The sequence below is a fragment of the Ictidomys tridecemlineatus genome, chromosome 11 (assembly GCF_052094955.1).
Source record: "Ictidomys tridecemlineatus isolate mIctTri1 chromosome 11, mIctTri1.hap1, whole genome shotgun sequence".
Taxonomy (NCBI): domain Eukaryota; kingdom Metazoa; phylum Chordata; class Mammalia; order Rodentia; family Sciuridae; genus Ictidomys; species Ictidomys tridecemlineatus.
This window is the reverse complement of record NC_135487.1, coordinates 2379295-2391289: the sequence shown is the minus strand read 5'-3', so window position 1 is coordinate 2391289 and position 11995 is coordinate 2379295. Positions and strand designations below refer to the sequence as shown.

Sequence of the window (11995 nt, the reverse complement as noted above, 5' to 3'; positions counted from 1 at the left end):
AGAACAAATTGACAGACTGCACCGAAGTAACCATTCCAAAATTACATGAATCACGGCCTGTTTTGGAATGACTGCTTACTTAAAAGCAGATGTTGTTTAAGAAGGATGAAGGGAGTGTGCTCTGTGTTGGGAGGAATTTTTGAAAAGGCAGCTGCTTTCCGGTGCCAGAAAAGATGGCTGCCTCTGGCTGGCTCTGTTGGCCCAAAACCCGGTCCTCCTTGAGACCCGCTGACCTGACTTGGCAGGTGGAATGAGCATGAGGAGGGTCCAGGGCAGACAGCACTCAGGCGGGGCAAGCTCATCACCTGGACAGCCTCAGGGTCTGCCTGTTTCCCCTGAGGACCACCTGGCTGCCTGGCTGCAAGGAGCGAGGGCCTTGGTGCAAAGCCAGGCAGAGCCGTGGTGGTGATGGACGTCCTGCCCTCGGGGTGCACTGTATTCTTATCCAAGAGGTAAGCATGGGCTCTCTTCTTGCCCCTCCAACCCCAGGCTGTCCTTCAGTGAGCCAGTGATGATTCCCCAGGGGACGGGTGGCAGGAGGACGCACAGACACCCGCTCCCCTCCGGCTGCTCTGCTGTCCCTCGGCCTCTTTTCTCTCTCTCAAAACTATTTTGGGTGCTTCTTTGCTAAGTATCTGCTCCTCCCATGGTAGAATGCACCTCCAAGGGCAGGACTCTGCTCCTCTTGCTCCCAGCCATATGGCCACCGTGGCGAACAAGGAGTTCTTGTGAATAAGCGGATGGACGCACAATGGGCCAATTATGGTGAGTCTGGAAGAGCCGCCTCCCTTCCATCTGCTCGTGTGAGCGGCGTCTTGTTAAAGAACTCACCAACTAAGCAAGAACGGCTCCAGGAGTCAGGAGTCTGGGCGCTTTTCCCATCATGACTGGAGGGATGTGTTTGCGGAAAATGGGAGGAGAATGACCAGTGGAGCACCAGGCTCCACGATGCTGAGATCTCCCCGATGAAAGAGGGGGATGATGGCGACCGAGGGAGAAGGGAAAGGCAGGTCCTGCCGCCATTTTGGAATGAACCACTGGGAAGATGCAGCCTGACTGAGGCGACTGGGCATCCCAGACTCAGGGCTGTTTCCTACTTTGTCTTCCAAGACAGTGAAGTCCGCTCAGCTTTGGAAGATTCTGGACCATCTGGAAGAAGTGGAAGGATGGAATCTCTCTCTGTGGGCAAGAGAGTCAAAGCAGAGACAGGCCACAGTGATGTGCTCATCTTATGACCCTGCCGACTGATCGGACATCTAGGCACAACATGCCTGAATATCCAAACCCGTAAGGAAGGTTCTGCCTGATGTCAGAACCGGGCTGTGAGGAGAGAAGAAAGAAGAACGCAAGACGGCCAAAGCACAGTGGCGAGGGCTGACTTCCTGATGGTGCGATTCAGAGGTGGAAGGTTCTGATGCGTCTCAGTTTGAGTGTGAAATGCTTCAGGAAGGACAGAGGCGCCTGGGCACTGAAGGCCGCAGGAGGAATCTGCTCAGACCCAAGCCTGGGGAGGGCCAGAGCAGGAATCCCAGGGTGCGTCCTTTCTGTGCCAGGCCGACCCTGAGCGGGAACCCTGACAGCCCCTACCCGGCTCTCCACAAGTCCACACGGAGCCCCAGAGGGCTGAGATGGAAGGGTGTGGGCAGGCACGCGACTCGGCCTTCTCTTGGACTTTGCTGGAGCCAGACCCAGTGAGGAAGGCTTAGGACGCTTTCACACTCTAAGCTCAGAGACAAAAGCCATCACACTCATATCCCAGCCAGATAAAAGTGACATCAGGCACGTAAATGACCAAGCCTGCAGGAAAGAGCAGATGTCTCTCAAGAGCTAAACCGACTGTTTCAAAAACTTAAAGGGTCAACAGGTGGCCAGTGGACAGTGACCAGCACGCTGCCTCGGGGACTTGTGACAGGGAAGCCAAAGGTACACAGGGGAAGAGACAAAAATCTTGGGACCTCACCCAACCGTGGTGAGGTCTTGGATACTTCTTAGGGGGAAAGAAGCCACAGAAAAGGCAAGGCCTGGGGCTTGGGGTGTCCACTGGTGGACGACTGCTGAGCCTGCATCCGGCCTGACGCAGCGCACCCTGAGCTGCAGCTGGGCATCCCTCACTGCAGTGGGCTGAGCCCTTTCCTGTGCCACCCCCAAGGGGTGTGGCAAGCACCTAACAGTGGACATCTCTGCATTCCCTCCCTCCTGCACCGGTCACGGTGGCCAGGGAGTGTTGCTGGAGCAGCATGGACTCTCTAGACTGGTGTGCACCGGGCCACCTTTGCTTCTCTGGGCTCATCCCTGGGGGGGAACTCGCAGCCCTGCCCTGAGCCTACGCCAAGAGGCTGCTGCAGGGTGTGGGGAGGGTCAGCCTCCTGCCTGGGCTCCCCAGTACTCAGAACACCCAAGTCCAGCTCGGCCGCCTCTGGCCAGCCGCCAGCCCTTGTCGTGTGCTCACACAGAGCTGTGTTCGCCTAGAGCAAGGGAGGCCCGGCGCCCACCTGCAGGGAGAGAGGGGCTCGAGGGTACAGGTGGCACTACACAGATGCCATGCAGGCGAGTCTCAGAACCCAGGACAGCCAAGGGCCAGGGGCAGATGCTGCTCATGTCTTGGCAAGTGCCAAATCTTCAAGGAAAAGGACAATACAAAGACCAAAAACCAAAAGAACCGCTTCCCTGGTTCTGAGCCATGCGTGGGTGCAGCCTCCTGGAGGACGTGGTGCGGGAGCCCTTTCCCTCCCGGGACGGCTTCCCTATCCACACGCTTCAGGGTGTCTCAGAGGGAGACTGAGTCCCCTGCTAGCTGGGGACGGGGAGGGGCACAGCACTGCCATCTCCCTGGCCTTTAACCTCAGTTAAAGGTCCCTCCGTCTTGTCACACGGTCCCTCAGTCTGGTCACAGGTCCCTCAGTCTGGCCACACACTCTACTAGTGAGATGGAGGTCACGCTGGCCACACAGGAAACTCATCCTTTGGAGAGTGACCCCCAAACCTGATCTGGGCTTCTGCCTTTAAGGCAGGATGTGGGGCCAGGAGACGGATCTCCAGGTCCCTCACCAGGTGCCGACGAGCAGCACGTGGGGCCCAGGGAGCCGTATTTCTAGGTGGGGGGCATTCTGTCACCGGGCCCCAGCTTGGTCCCGTGTCCCTGGGAAGGGGCCTGGCGGGGTTCTTCACCAGGAAACGCAACACTGGCTGCGGCGGCGGCTTGCCCTGGTTCCCACTGACCTTCACGGTCACCCTGGGCCCAAGTAAAAGCGGCAGCGCCTGCCCACCCAGGCGCGGGGGACCACTCAGAACGTGCTGGGCACCCTCTCTCCACGCGGCTTCTCATCCCCAGACGGGGGCCCGAGCACTTGCGTGTGGCCCCGACGTGCGCGCGCACACCTGGAAGGATGTACGCTTCTGCTGTTTGGAACTGGAAAATTTCTTTAATTCAGTCTATGCTGTATAACACAGATGTCCAGGAACCCACCGCCCACCCAGCCTGGGGCCAGGCCCCTTCTCGGCAGCCAGCCACGCCAATGTGCGCGCAGCCGTTAGGTCGCATCTTCCAACAACTGAGTGCAGAGGGGAACATGGGTGCACAGGTGTGTACATATGTATAGAAAACCGTGGTGTTCTTCATTCTGGCCCCGGATGACAAATCGCACGTTGGTGGCACTCAGCAAGTATCTATGTCACTCAGGGCCTCGTCGCCTGGGCCGAGGCTGTCCCCCAAGATGCACGAAACACCAGGTCACCAGGAAGAATGAAGACTAGGCTCACCTGTGGAACTGTATTTCCAATATAGGCGTATATATGCGTGTGTGAGTGTGTGTGCAGGGGTGTGTGTGTGCGTGTACGCGCTATGCGTGTGAGGTTGCCAGAGTAGAAAATACCAGTTTATTTTGTTCGTACTAAGCATGTTAAATAAATTGGATTTTGTAACCTATAACACAAATCTTTTTAAAAAGGAACATTGGAGGTCTTCAAAAATTGCTACAGTACAAAAAAAGTGTGTGTGTGTTTGTGTGTGCGTGTGCGTGTGCGTGTGTGTGTCTGTTGGTATTTATATATTTATATATGTATATTAACCAGAAATAGTGACTCTATCGGAAGAGAACCCCACCCCTGTTTTCTGTAAGATTTCGACACGTGATCTGCTCGGCTCCGGCTCTGGGCCGAGGCTCTCGGTCAGTACATGGCACATAATGGTATTATTGGCACAGGTTCAGAATCGTGGTACAAATCCCAGGCTTTGGTGGCCTCCTGTCCTTTCCTCTTGGCCTCCCTCTGTCTCCGGTCCCCCTTCTTGCATTTCTTCTTTCTGTTCTCCAAAGAAAACTCTGGAAGAAGGCAGTCACCCATAGGCGTGAGCAATTTTTACAAAAATAGATTTGGCCTAGAGCATCCTGCTGCGGCTTTTCCCACCGGCAAACAGAAGTGGGAGGTGCGGGACCTCCCCCTCGGAGAGTTTAGTTTTAGGTTTTGTGTTTTTGTTTGTTTTGTTTTTACAGGTTCACCAACGGAATCCTGGGTGGGAAGAACACAGAAGAGGTTAAATGGCAGCAGGCCCAGGCACAGGAGGCCCAGGGGACCCCGCCACACACCCAGCCCAGGGGCTCTGGTCCGTCCACAGTCACCCGGTGGCCACAGAACACCAAGATTCTCTTGAAGTCAGCCACCAGGAATGGGAGCAAAGGCTGGGAGCCCCGGGGCCGCGACACGTGCCCGACGCTTGTGTCAGCTGCTGCCGTCCACGTAGGCCTGCTTCCTAACAGGGGCTGGGCCCACCTCCTCCACTGACCCACGGTCACTGCACCCAGGCGTGCTGTTAGTGGGCCTGGGTGCACCCACCCTGCGGCCACTTCCTGTCCAGCTCTGACCAGGGAGCCGAGGTTAATGATGGCCCTCACCCAGCCTGCTACCTCCCAGCCACACAAGGGCAGCTCCATGCGGCCTACAGTGCAGAGGCCACTCAGCCCTGTGGACTGTCCCCCTGCCGAGGTCTGGTGTCCCCTTCAGTCCAGCAGTCTCTTGGAGGCTTTGCTCTGCTGGGGTCCCCTACCCTCTCCTTCGTATTTCCAAGATTTGGGAGAGGGAGGGGTTTCAAACAAATGAAGTGATTAAACACAGAGAGATGCCCCTGGCAGGCCTTCCTTCATCTGAACGGTTCTTGAAAGTTAAAAAGTCTATATGCATGATTCCAACTCATGTGAGGGACCTGGAATCGTCATGTTCATAAAAGGTCAGCAGACCGGGTACCCCAGGCTGGGGAGGGCCCGGGGAGATGGACATTGGTGACAGCCGCTGGACAGCATCTCTCTCCTCCGCAGTGTCTCCAGGTCAATTTAGAGAGGAGAGAGAGGTGGCTTCGACCCTGCATCTGTCGTGGCCATTTGAAGACCAGTGTTGGCTCCTTGCAGGTGTGGGGGGTCCCCTGCAAGCGGGGGCAGGTACTAGCATCAGGCCAAGGAGGGGGGAGCCCAGGCTGCCAGGGCACCTGCAGGCATGCCCTCCGTTCCTGGCCAATCCTGCTGCTTCAACTTTGGCCGGGGGGAGTGCTTTGATTTTTCTGTTCCAAAGTCTCAGTACAGAAGCCTCAGGGGCACTAAGCCTGGAGAAGGAGGCGGAGCCCAGGTTGGTGGAAAAGCTGCAGGAGGTGGCCCTGGACCCCCAGGCTGGAAAAAGTTAGGCGAAGGCAGAGAAGCTGGGGCGTCACCATCCCCGGGAGCAAGATGTGGGGTGACTCCTGCCCTCTGCTGCCTGGAAGGAGACTTGGGCTGTGAATGTCCCCGGGGCTCCTGGGTTTGATGCTTAGCATCTGCTTTTGTAAAAGAGAGAACAAGCTGCCTGCAGCCAGGTCCCCTCGGGGCCCAGGAGCCACTAGTCGGTTTCCCCCCACCCCCCAGGGTGTTCTTGGTGCTGGATTCCAGAGAGCACAGTGTCCAGAAGGCCCCGGCTGTTGCTTTAAAAGAAAGTGTTCCTTGGAATTACAAAAGCTAGATACTCTATCAACGCATTTTTTAAAAATAAAAAAAAAAATAATAATGTGGGAAGGCTCAGGTGCATTTCTTACTTATTTATTTGCAACGCCTTCAATGTGTTTTTGAAAATAATAAAACAGTGATTTATTTCTCACTTGCTCCAGATTCAAGAGCCCTTATGGCTTTTGAGGCTACATTTAAGATGAAGTGGCTTTGGCAAATGGGAAGAGATGGAGGAACTCTAATGAGGTGTTGTCAAGTTTACCTGGTCTAGGAAAAATGGCAGGATAGAGCCCACGGGCCAGTGACAGGTGTGGGTCTAAGGTCCCTTCCGTGGAACAAGGAAGGCCAGGCACATTCCTCTGTGTCCAGAACTATCTGCCCCACTGCAGAAGAGGTATGAGGCAAGAATCATCTGGAACCCACCAGGGGCTAAGCCCAGGGAAGTGGGCCACGTCTGCCCACGAGCCTCGGTGCTGCAGACAACCCGCCTGGAGGGCACAGCTGGGTCCCGTGTGTGCGCGCGCGGGTGGGCGTGAGAAGGTGAGGACTGGTATGGAGAATTGCAAACAGCCACCTCTCCACTAGAGATGCATTCAGAGCGTCTTAATGGCTACGCAAGAGGTGAATACCTCCGCCGGCTCTTAAAACCTAATTTAATGCTCTAGTATTAATGGCTATTTGTTTAAGGGACAGTAAGCAGCCCAGCAAATCTGAGAGGCCTCTCTGGCTGTTCTCTGCTCCATGCTCATGCCCAGGTACTCGTGGGTTTTTAGAATCTCAACACATTCATCCCAGCGAGAGATGAATGGTTCGTCACCCAATAGAGATGGGATCTGTCGCCATGCAGAGATAGGACCTTTAGGCATTCATCCAGGACTAACAAGATGCCTGCACAGCCCTCCCTGTCCACGTCCACAGAGAGTCACCAGGAGCAAACGAGGCCTTTGTGGTGGCTGACGTGGTGGCTGAGCTCAGTCTCAACTCAATGATGCCCCTCCAAGACCCACAGGGAGGGGCTCAAGATGCTGGTACAGGGACATCCTTTGTGTCCGTGGGGGTGGTCCTGAAACAGCTCCTGGGCAGAGTGGGGAAGCGGGTGCCCAGGGGCCTGTCTGGGGCACCCCACCTCATGCCCTGTGTGCCAAGAGAGCTCACCAGTGCTGTTGTGGTGCTGGGAGGGGACAGCCAGGTTGGGGAGACAGCCGATCCCTGTGGAGGGCTTTCTAGAATAGAGGAGTAAGTACAAGTCCGCTCCAGCCCCTCAATTCTGTGTTTTTGTAAAAGTGGTGTGCCGTGGCTGCTTGCTCCTGGACACAGGAAGTGCCCCAGGTCAGGCCTCTGGATGCTCAGGAGCTGGCCTCCGCCTGCAGGGCTGGACCTGTGGAGCCCAGTCCCTGATTTGGCCAGAGGCCCCTGCCAGTGGGAGGGCTTGGTCATCCTGCAGGGGGCTCGGGAAGCAGGGCCTTTGGACGGGTGGGCAGGGAGCACCCCTGGAACAGGCAGCCAGGGTGGTCCTGTCCCTGCACTGACAACCTGACTGACCCTGGCCAAGGCACTGAGCCTCCCTCTGCCTCCGTTTCCCCCCTGAGAGTGGGACTTCTGGGAGGAGCGAGGGAGTCCTTGTGCCCAGGAGTGGGCTGCCGTCGGAGCACACAGATCAGGGAGCCTCGCCCTGAGAAGGCCCCCTGGAGCAGAGGAGTGTGGCCTGCAGTCTGGGGGCAGAGGGCAGCAGAGCGAGGCCTGCCACCTGCAGGCCCAGCATGTCCATCCAAGCCACCTTCAAGCTGCGAGGGACGCTGGTGCCCACCTGGCCCTGGCACCTGCTGATTCCTCACCAGGGTGCCAGGGCCTCCACTGCCAATGAGCAGCGCCCTGTGGCTAGCTTGGTCGGGTCACCAGAGGGGGCCGCCTGCAGCCCCAACGAGGGAGGGGAGGCACGTTGAGCCGACAAAGGCCCACCGCTTCAGAGGACGCGCATCCCGCGCTGCTGCCTGACGTGGGGCTGGGCGGCCGCCCGCCCTGCGCAGGAGGCTGGTTTCAGTCTGACCTGACCACTCTGCTGGCCTGTGGGCAGAGCAGTCTGGCTTCAGGACAGGGAGCGAGCCTGGAGACTCGATTTGGGCTTCATGAGCACTGGATTCGGACGCACCGCTCCATTCCTGCTCTGCCTGCAGCCCGCCCCTCGGCCCCAGCCCAGTGGTGAGAGCCGAAGCCTGGGGGCCTGGGGGCTCTTGGCCTCACCCTGGCCACCGCCTTTCTCACTGGCTGTCTCATGGGAAAGGTGAGGGACAAGCACAGAGATGGCTGTCAAATGCCGGGCAGCGGCTCCTGGGAACAGGCTCCTCCTCTTGGAAGGCACTGAGGCCTGGTCTGGAGGAGCGTGTGCAGAGGGCGGGTGAGGATGCCCAGCAAGCCTGGCATCGCAGAGAACACAGCAGAACAAAGCAAACCCCCTGGCTGGGTGCACGCCTGTGGCCTGTGCTTGTGGGAACTCTCTCCCCGGCAGCCCCGCGGGGCTCAGAGATCCAGACAGAAGAAAGCAATTTAACGTCAGCATCCACGTTGATATCGCTGAAAGCCAACGAAATGTCCCTACCCAGCAGAGCGTGGAAGACTCACCCTGGTTGGTGCTAGTCCCTGGCTTTAAATTAGTAGACGCCTCAACTCTTCACTTTCCTTCTTTATCATGCTCTTTCTTATCTCTTATTTTTATATTTCAGAATTGTGTTTCAATTCCGCCTCCCACCCTCTCCCAGGTGAAGTCCTGTGCCGGGGGTGCCAGGCCTGCCCACGCCGCGGTGGCCCTCATCCCTTCCTGTTGGGGAAAACGAGAACCGGCAGAGCTGGTTTCCCTGCCACACAGGCCTGCTTGGGTGGCCCTCTTAGGACGGCTGGAGAGACACAAGCCACCTTGCTCCTGGAGCCTGCCCCTGTCTGGGCTGCTCCTGGGGACCCAGGACCTAGCCACAAAGCACTTAGAGACCCCCCTGTGGATTGCCTTCAGGGAACCTGACAGCAGGTGGGTTTGCACTCACGGGAAAGGGACCCCCAATTATCCCAAAGTACCGACAGGGAGAGGGCGGGCGGCGGTAGGGGTGAGGGGAGAACGCGCCAAGAGCCGAGAGAGGAACAAACCTGAAGCAGACACGTGGCGTCCGCCCTGCCCCCAGGAGGTAAAAAAGCCTTCCGCCAGTCAGCAGGAGATTTCAAACCACTTCTCAGACACAAAGGCCACAGGGATGAGATGCCGGTCAGCAGAGGAGGACCTGCGGAGACAGAGGGTGGGTGTGAATGTCCTTCACAGACTCCGTGTCCCCAGGAGGATCCCGAGAAGCCACTGGTAAGGGGCCTCTGGCTGGCTCGGGAAGGGACGCCCCCTCTCGGGGCAGGGAGAGTTCTGCCCTCACCGACACTCCTTCCGCCTGGAGGGCTGCAGCACGCGGGCCCAGTGGCAGACTCTGGCGTGGGGCTGCAAGGCTGGCGCCCCACACTCAGGCTCTCCCCAGATTCAGTTTGGAATTGGCGGGGTGGGCCTAGAGCTCAGCCTGTGTCTCTGAGGCAGGGATCTGATGTGCCTCACTGACCAGGAGGGGCTTGTGCACTGGCTCCTTATTTCATCACCTTGGAGCCCAGGCCGCTGTGTCCCAAGGCCAGTGACACCCAGCAGAGAGCACCGTGGGCCAAACGCCAGAACCCATTCCAGCCGTGCCTGTACCCTCTACGCAGGGCGTGAGCGCGGGGCGTGAGCCTGCCGCTGTGCTGACCCGCCCTTGGACTCAAGCATGCAGAGGAACAGCACGAAAAACAAGCCCCTGCCCAAAGCCCCTGCCCAAAGCCCCCTCCCCAGAGGCCAGAGCACGGGTGCTGGGCCAGGACTCAGCCAAGCCAGTGCTTGCGCTTTCGGTGGGCGGCCTGTAAACCCCTCTGCTGGTTCTTTGTGAACACAGCCCCCTGGAAGGCCAGGGTGTCCCCAGCGAACTCCCCCGATGTCCACGTATGAGAGCAAAGTGGTTCAGAGCAGCGGCTCTGGGTCCTCTGTGCAGGGCTGTCCTCCCCTGGGTGGGAAGGAGGGTGCCTCAAAGCTACCTCACAAGTCCTACTGCAGCATTGGGAGCCCACGGAACCACGGACACTAGAAATGGCCACAGTACCGTGGACACTAGAGGTGGCCCTGGCAGCCAAGGCCCTGCCTCCCTGCCCCCAAGCAAGTCAGAGACAGGGCGGGTGGCTTCTCCACCTTTCCCCAAGGCCACCCCAGGTGAGGCTCCCGGGTGAACTCTCAGGAGTGCTGGGGGCGGGTCCTGGCTGCCCTCCCTGTGGGGAGGGGACCTTCAGGGCAGTCTGGAGCCTGCTCCCTTCTCCCTGAGGTCTGTAAGTTTTCTTTTTAAATTTGCAAAATGATGCATGAGGGCTGCTCTCTTTTTAAAAAATAGCTTATTGATATTTTAATTTAATTCTGGACAAACCTTGAGAAGCTGACTCAGGGTTTCTCCAACACCCCAGGGGTGGCCGGAGGAGGGTGTCTTCTTTGAGGGATTGCACGGGAATGATAAAAAGAGCATTTAATGAGCCGCGTCTGGACTCTGATTGGCATCTGGTCTTTCTGCCCCACGTGCTGCTGATGCTTACCGCCGGGTCGCAGAGACCTGACTCTGGGCAGGGCCAAGTCTAACGTGTCCATCCTCGGGAGGGACAGCTGCATGGCTGGCTTTGAACCCCGGGGTGACGGGCACTGCCTGCCCCACGTAGCGGAGAACGCAGGGGAGCCCGCGGCTCCTTTCCCTGCCCACACCTGGGGATTCCCGCCACGCTGCTGTTGCCCAAGGGAGGCGACGTGCCCATGGGTACCTACCACCTTCCTCTTGTTTGGCCAAAGTGGCTGTCTGCGTTGCTGGCCCCTCAGTGGTCTCTAGGGCCACCTGACCTGTCCAGGGGCTGCAGCAGGGCCACAGCCAGCGCCAGGGTCTGACCCAGGAGCAGCGCGTGGGACCTGCCCACACTGAGCTTACCGGTTCCCATTGAACGTGGACTTGTACTCCCCCGAGGGGTGCAGCGTCTCGTCGGTGTACACGGGCACGGACGCCCGGACACACTCGTGGGAGCACTGCAGCGTCTCGTTGTAGGCCGTGAAGATGTCCATGCTGCTGGGCACCCGGGCCGGGGTGAAGTCCGTCAGGTTCTGGCAGCTCTCCTCCTGCTGGTTGGTCTTGCGCTGGTGGCTGTTCCTCCGGGTGTTCCCGCTTTGGGCGCAGCTAGGAGAGAGAGGGCTCGGGTGGGGGGCAGGCAAGGCCTGACCCGCCGTTCGCTCGCTCGCTGCAGGGTGGAAGCGTCCCTCTGGCACGAGGCAGACGCCATTTAATATTAGATGGTAATTCCCAGCCTCTTCAGAAAGATCAACCACAATCAAGCCATCAGCGCTTTTTTAAAAATATAAAATTTGAATTTTAAATATGGCCATTAGCTCCGGGAGCGTGGTTGGTCGGCTGAGAGGTGGGGCTGCGGGCCTTACTCGGCTGAAGGATGCCAACGGACCACGGAACTGACCCCGGGTCCCACAGGCACCTCTCAGCATGCAAACTGGTGGTGCTTGCTGCTGCTGGGGGGCCAGATGGCGGGGGACCCCTGGGGTCCAGTCGGGGATGGACCATGTGACAGTCTCCAGGGAGAGTTGATAAGGAGGGGTTCCCCGTCCTCAGCCCAACCAATTCACAAGCCAGAGAGGAGCCTGGTGCCTCCTTCTTCCCTGACAGGGCCTGCAGGGGCTCTCCGGCTTGTCATCCTCGGCCTCATCCCTCTCCCTGGATCTCAGGGACTTGCAGAGGCCACTGAGGGTGAGAGGGGACTCCTGCCCTTGTTCATGAAGGCAGGCACTGCAAAGGCACTCGGTGGCCTCCTGCGTGCCCCAGTTTGCCAGGAGGTTGAGTGGGTGGCTGGGGGACCTTCCTGTAGCTTGGGGAGCCAAGGACACCCCTGTGGAGTCTGTCTCCCTGTGTCCCCCTTTTATCCCCAGAGCCCGTGTGAAGGGAGGGGAC

The 11995-nt window shown here is 58.4% G+C and overlaps 1 protein-coding gene across 2 annotated transcripts in view; it reads right to left on the bottom strand.

Moving 5' to 3' along the window:
• Positions 1-3402: 3402 nt before the first annotated feature.
• The window catches only part of Ajap1 (adherens junctions associated protein 1), a 100102-nt gene continuing 91509 nt past the window's right edge, over positions 3403-11995 (bottom strand). For both annotated transcript variants that reach the window (XM_078025081.1, XM_078025082.1), the window contains exons 4-6: positions 10973-11215; positions 9099-9229; positions 3403-4506 (exon numbers count right to left, since the gene is read on the bottom strand). In XM_078025081.1, the coding sequence (XP_077881207.1) occupies positions 9157-9229; positions 10973-11215 (316 nt within the window). In that variant the 3' untranslated portion in view covers positions 3403-4506; positions 9099-9156. The remainder of the gene's footprint in view (positions 4507-9098; positions 9230-10972; positions 11216-11995) is intronic.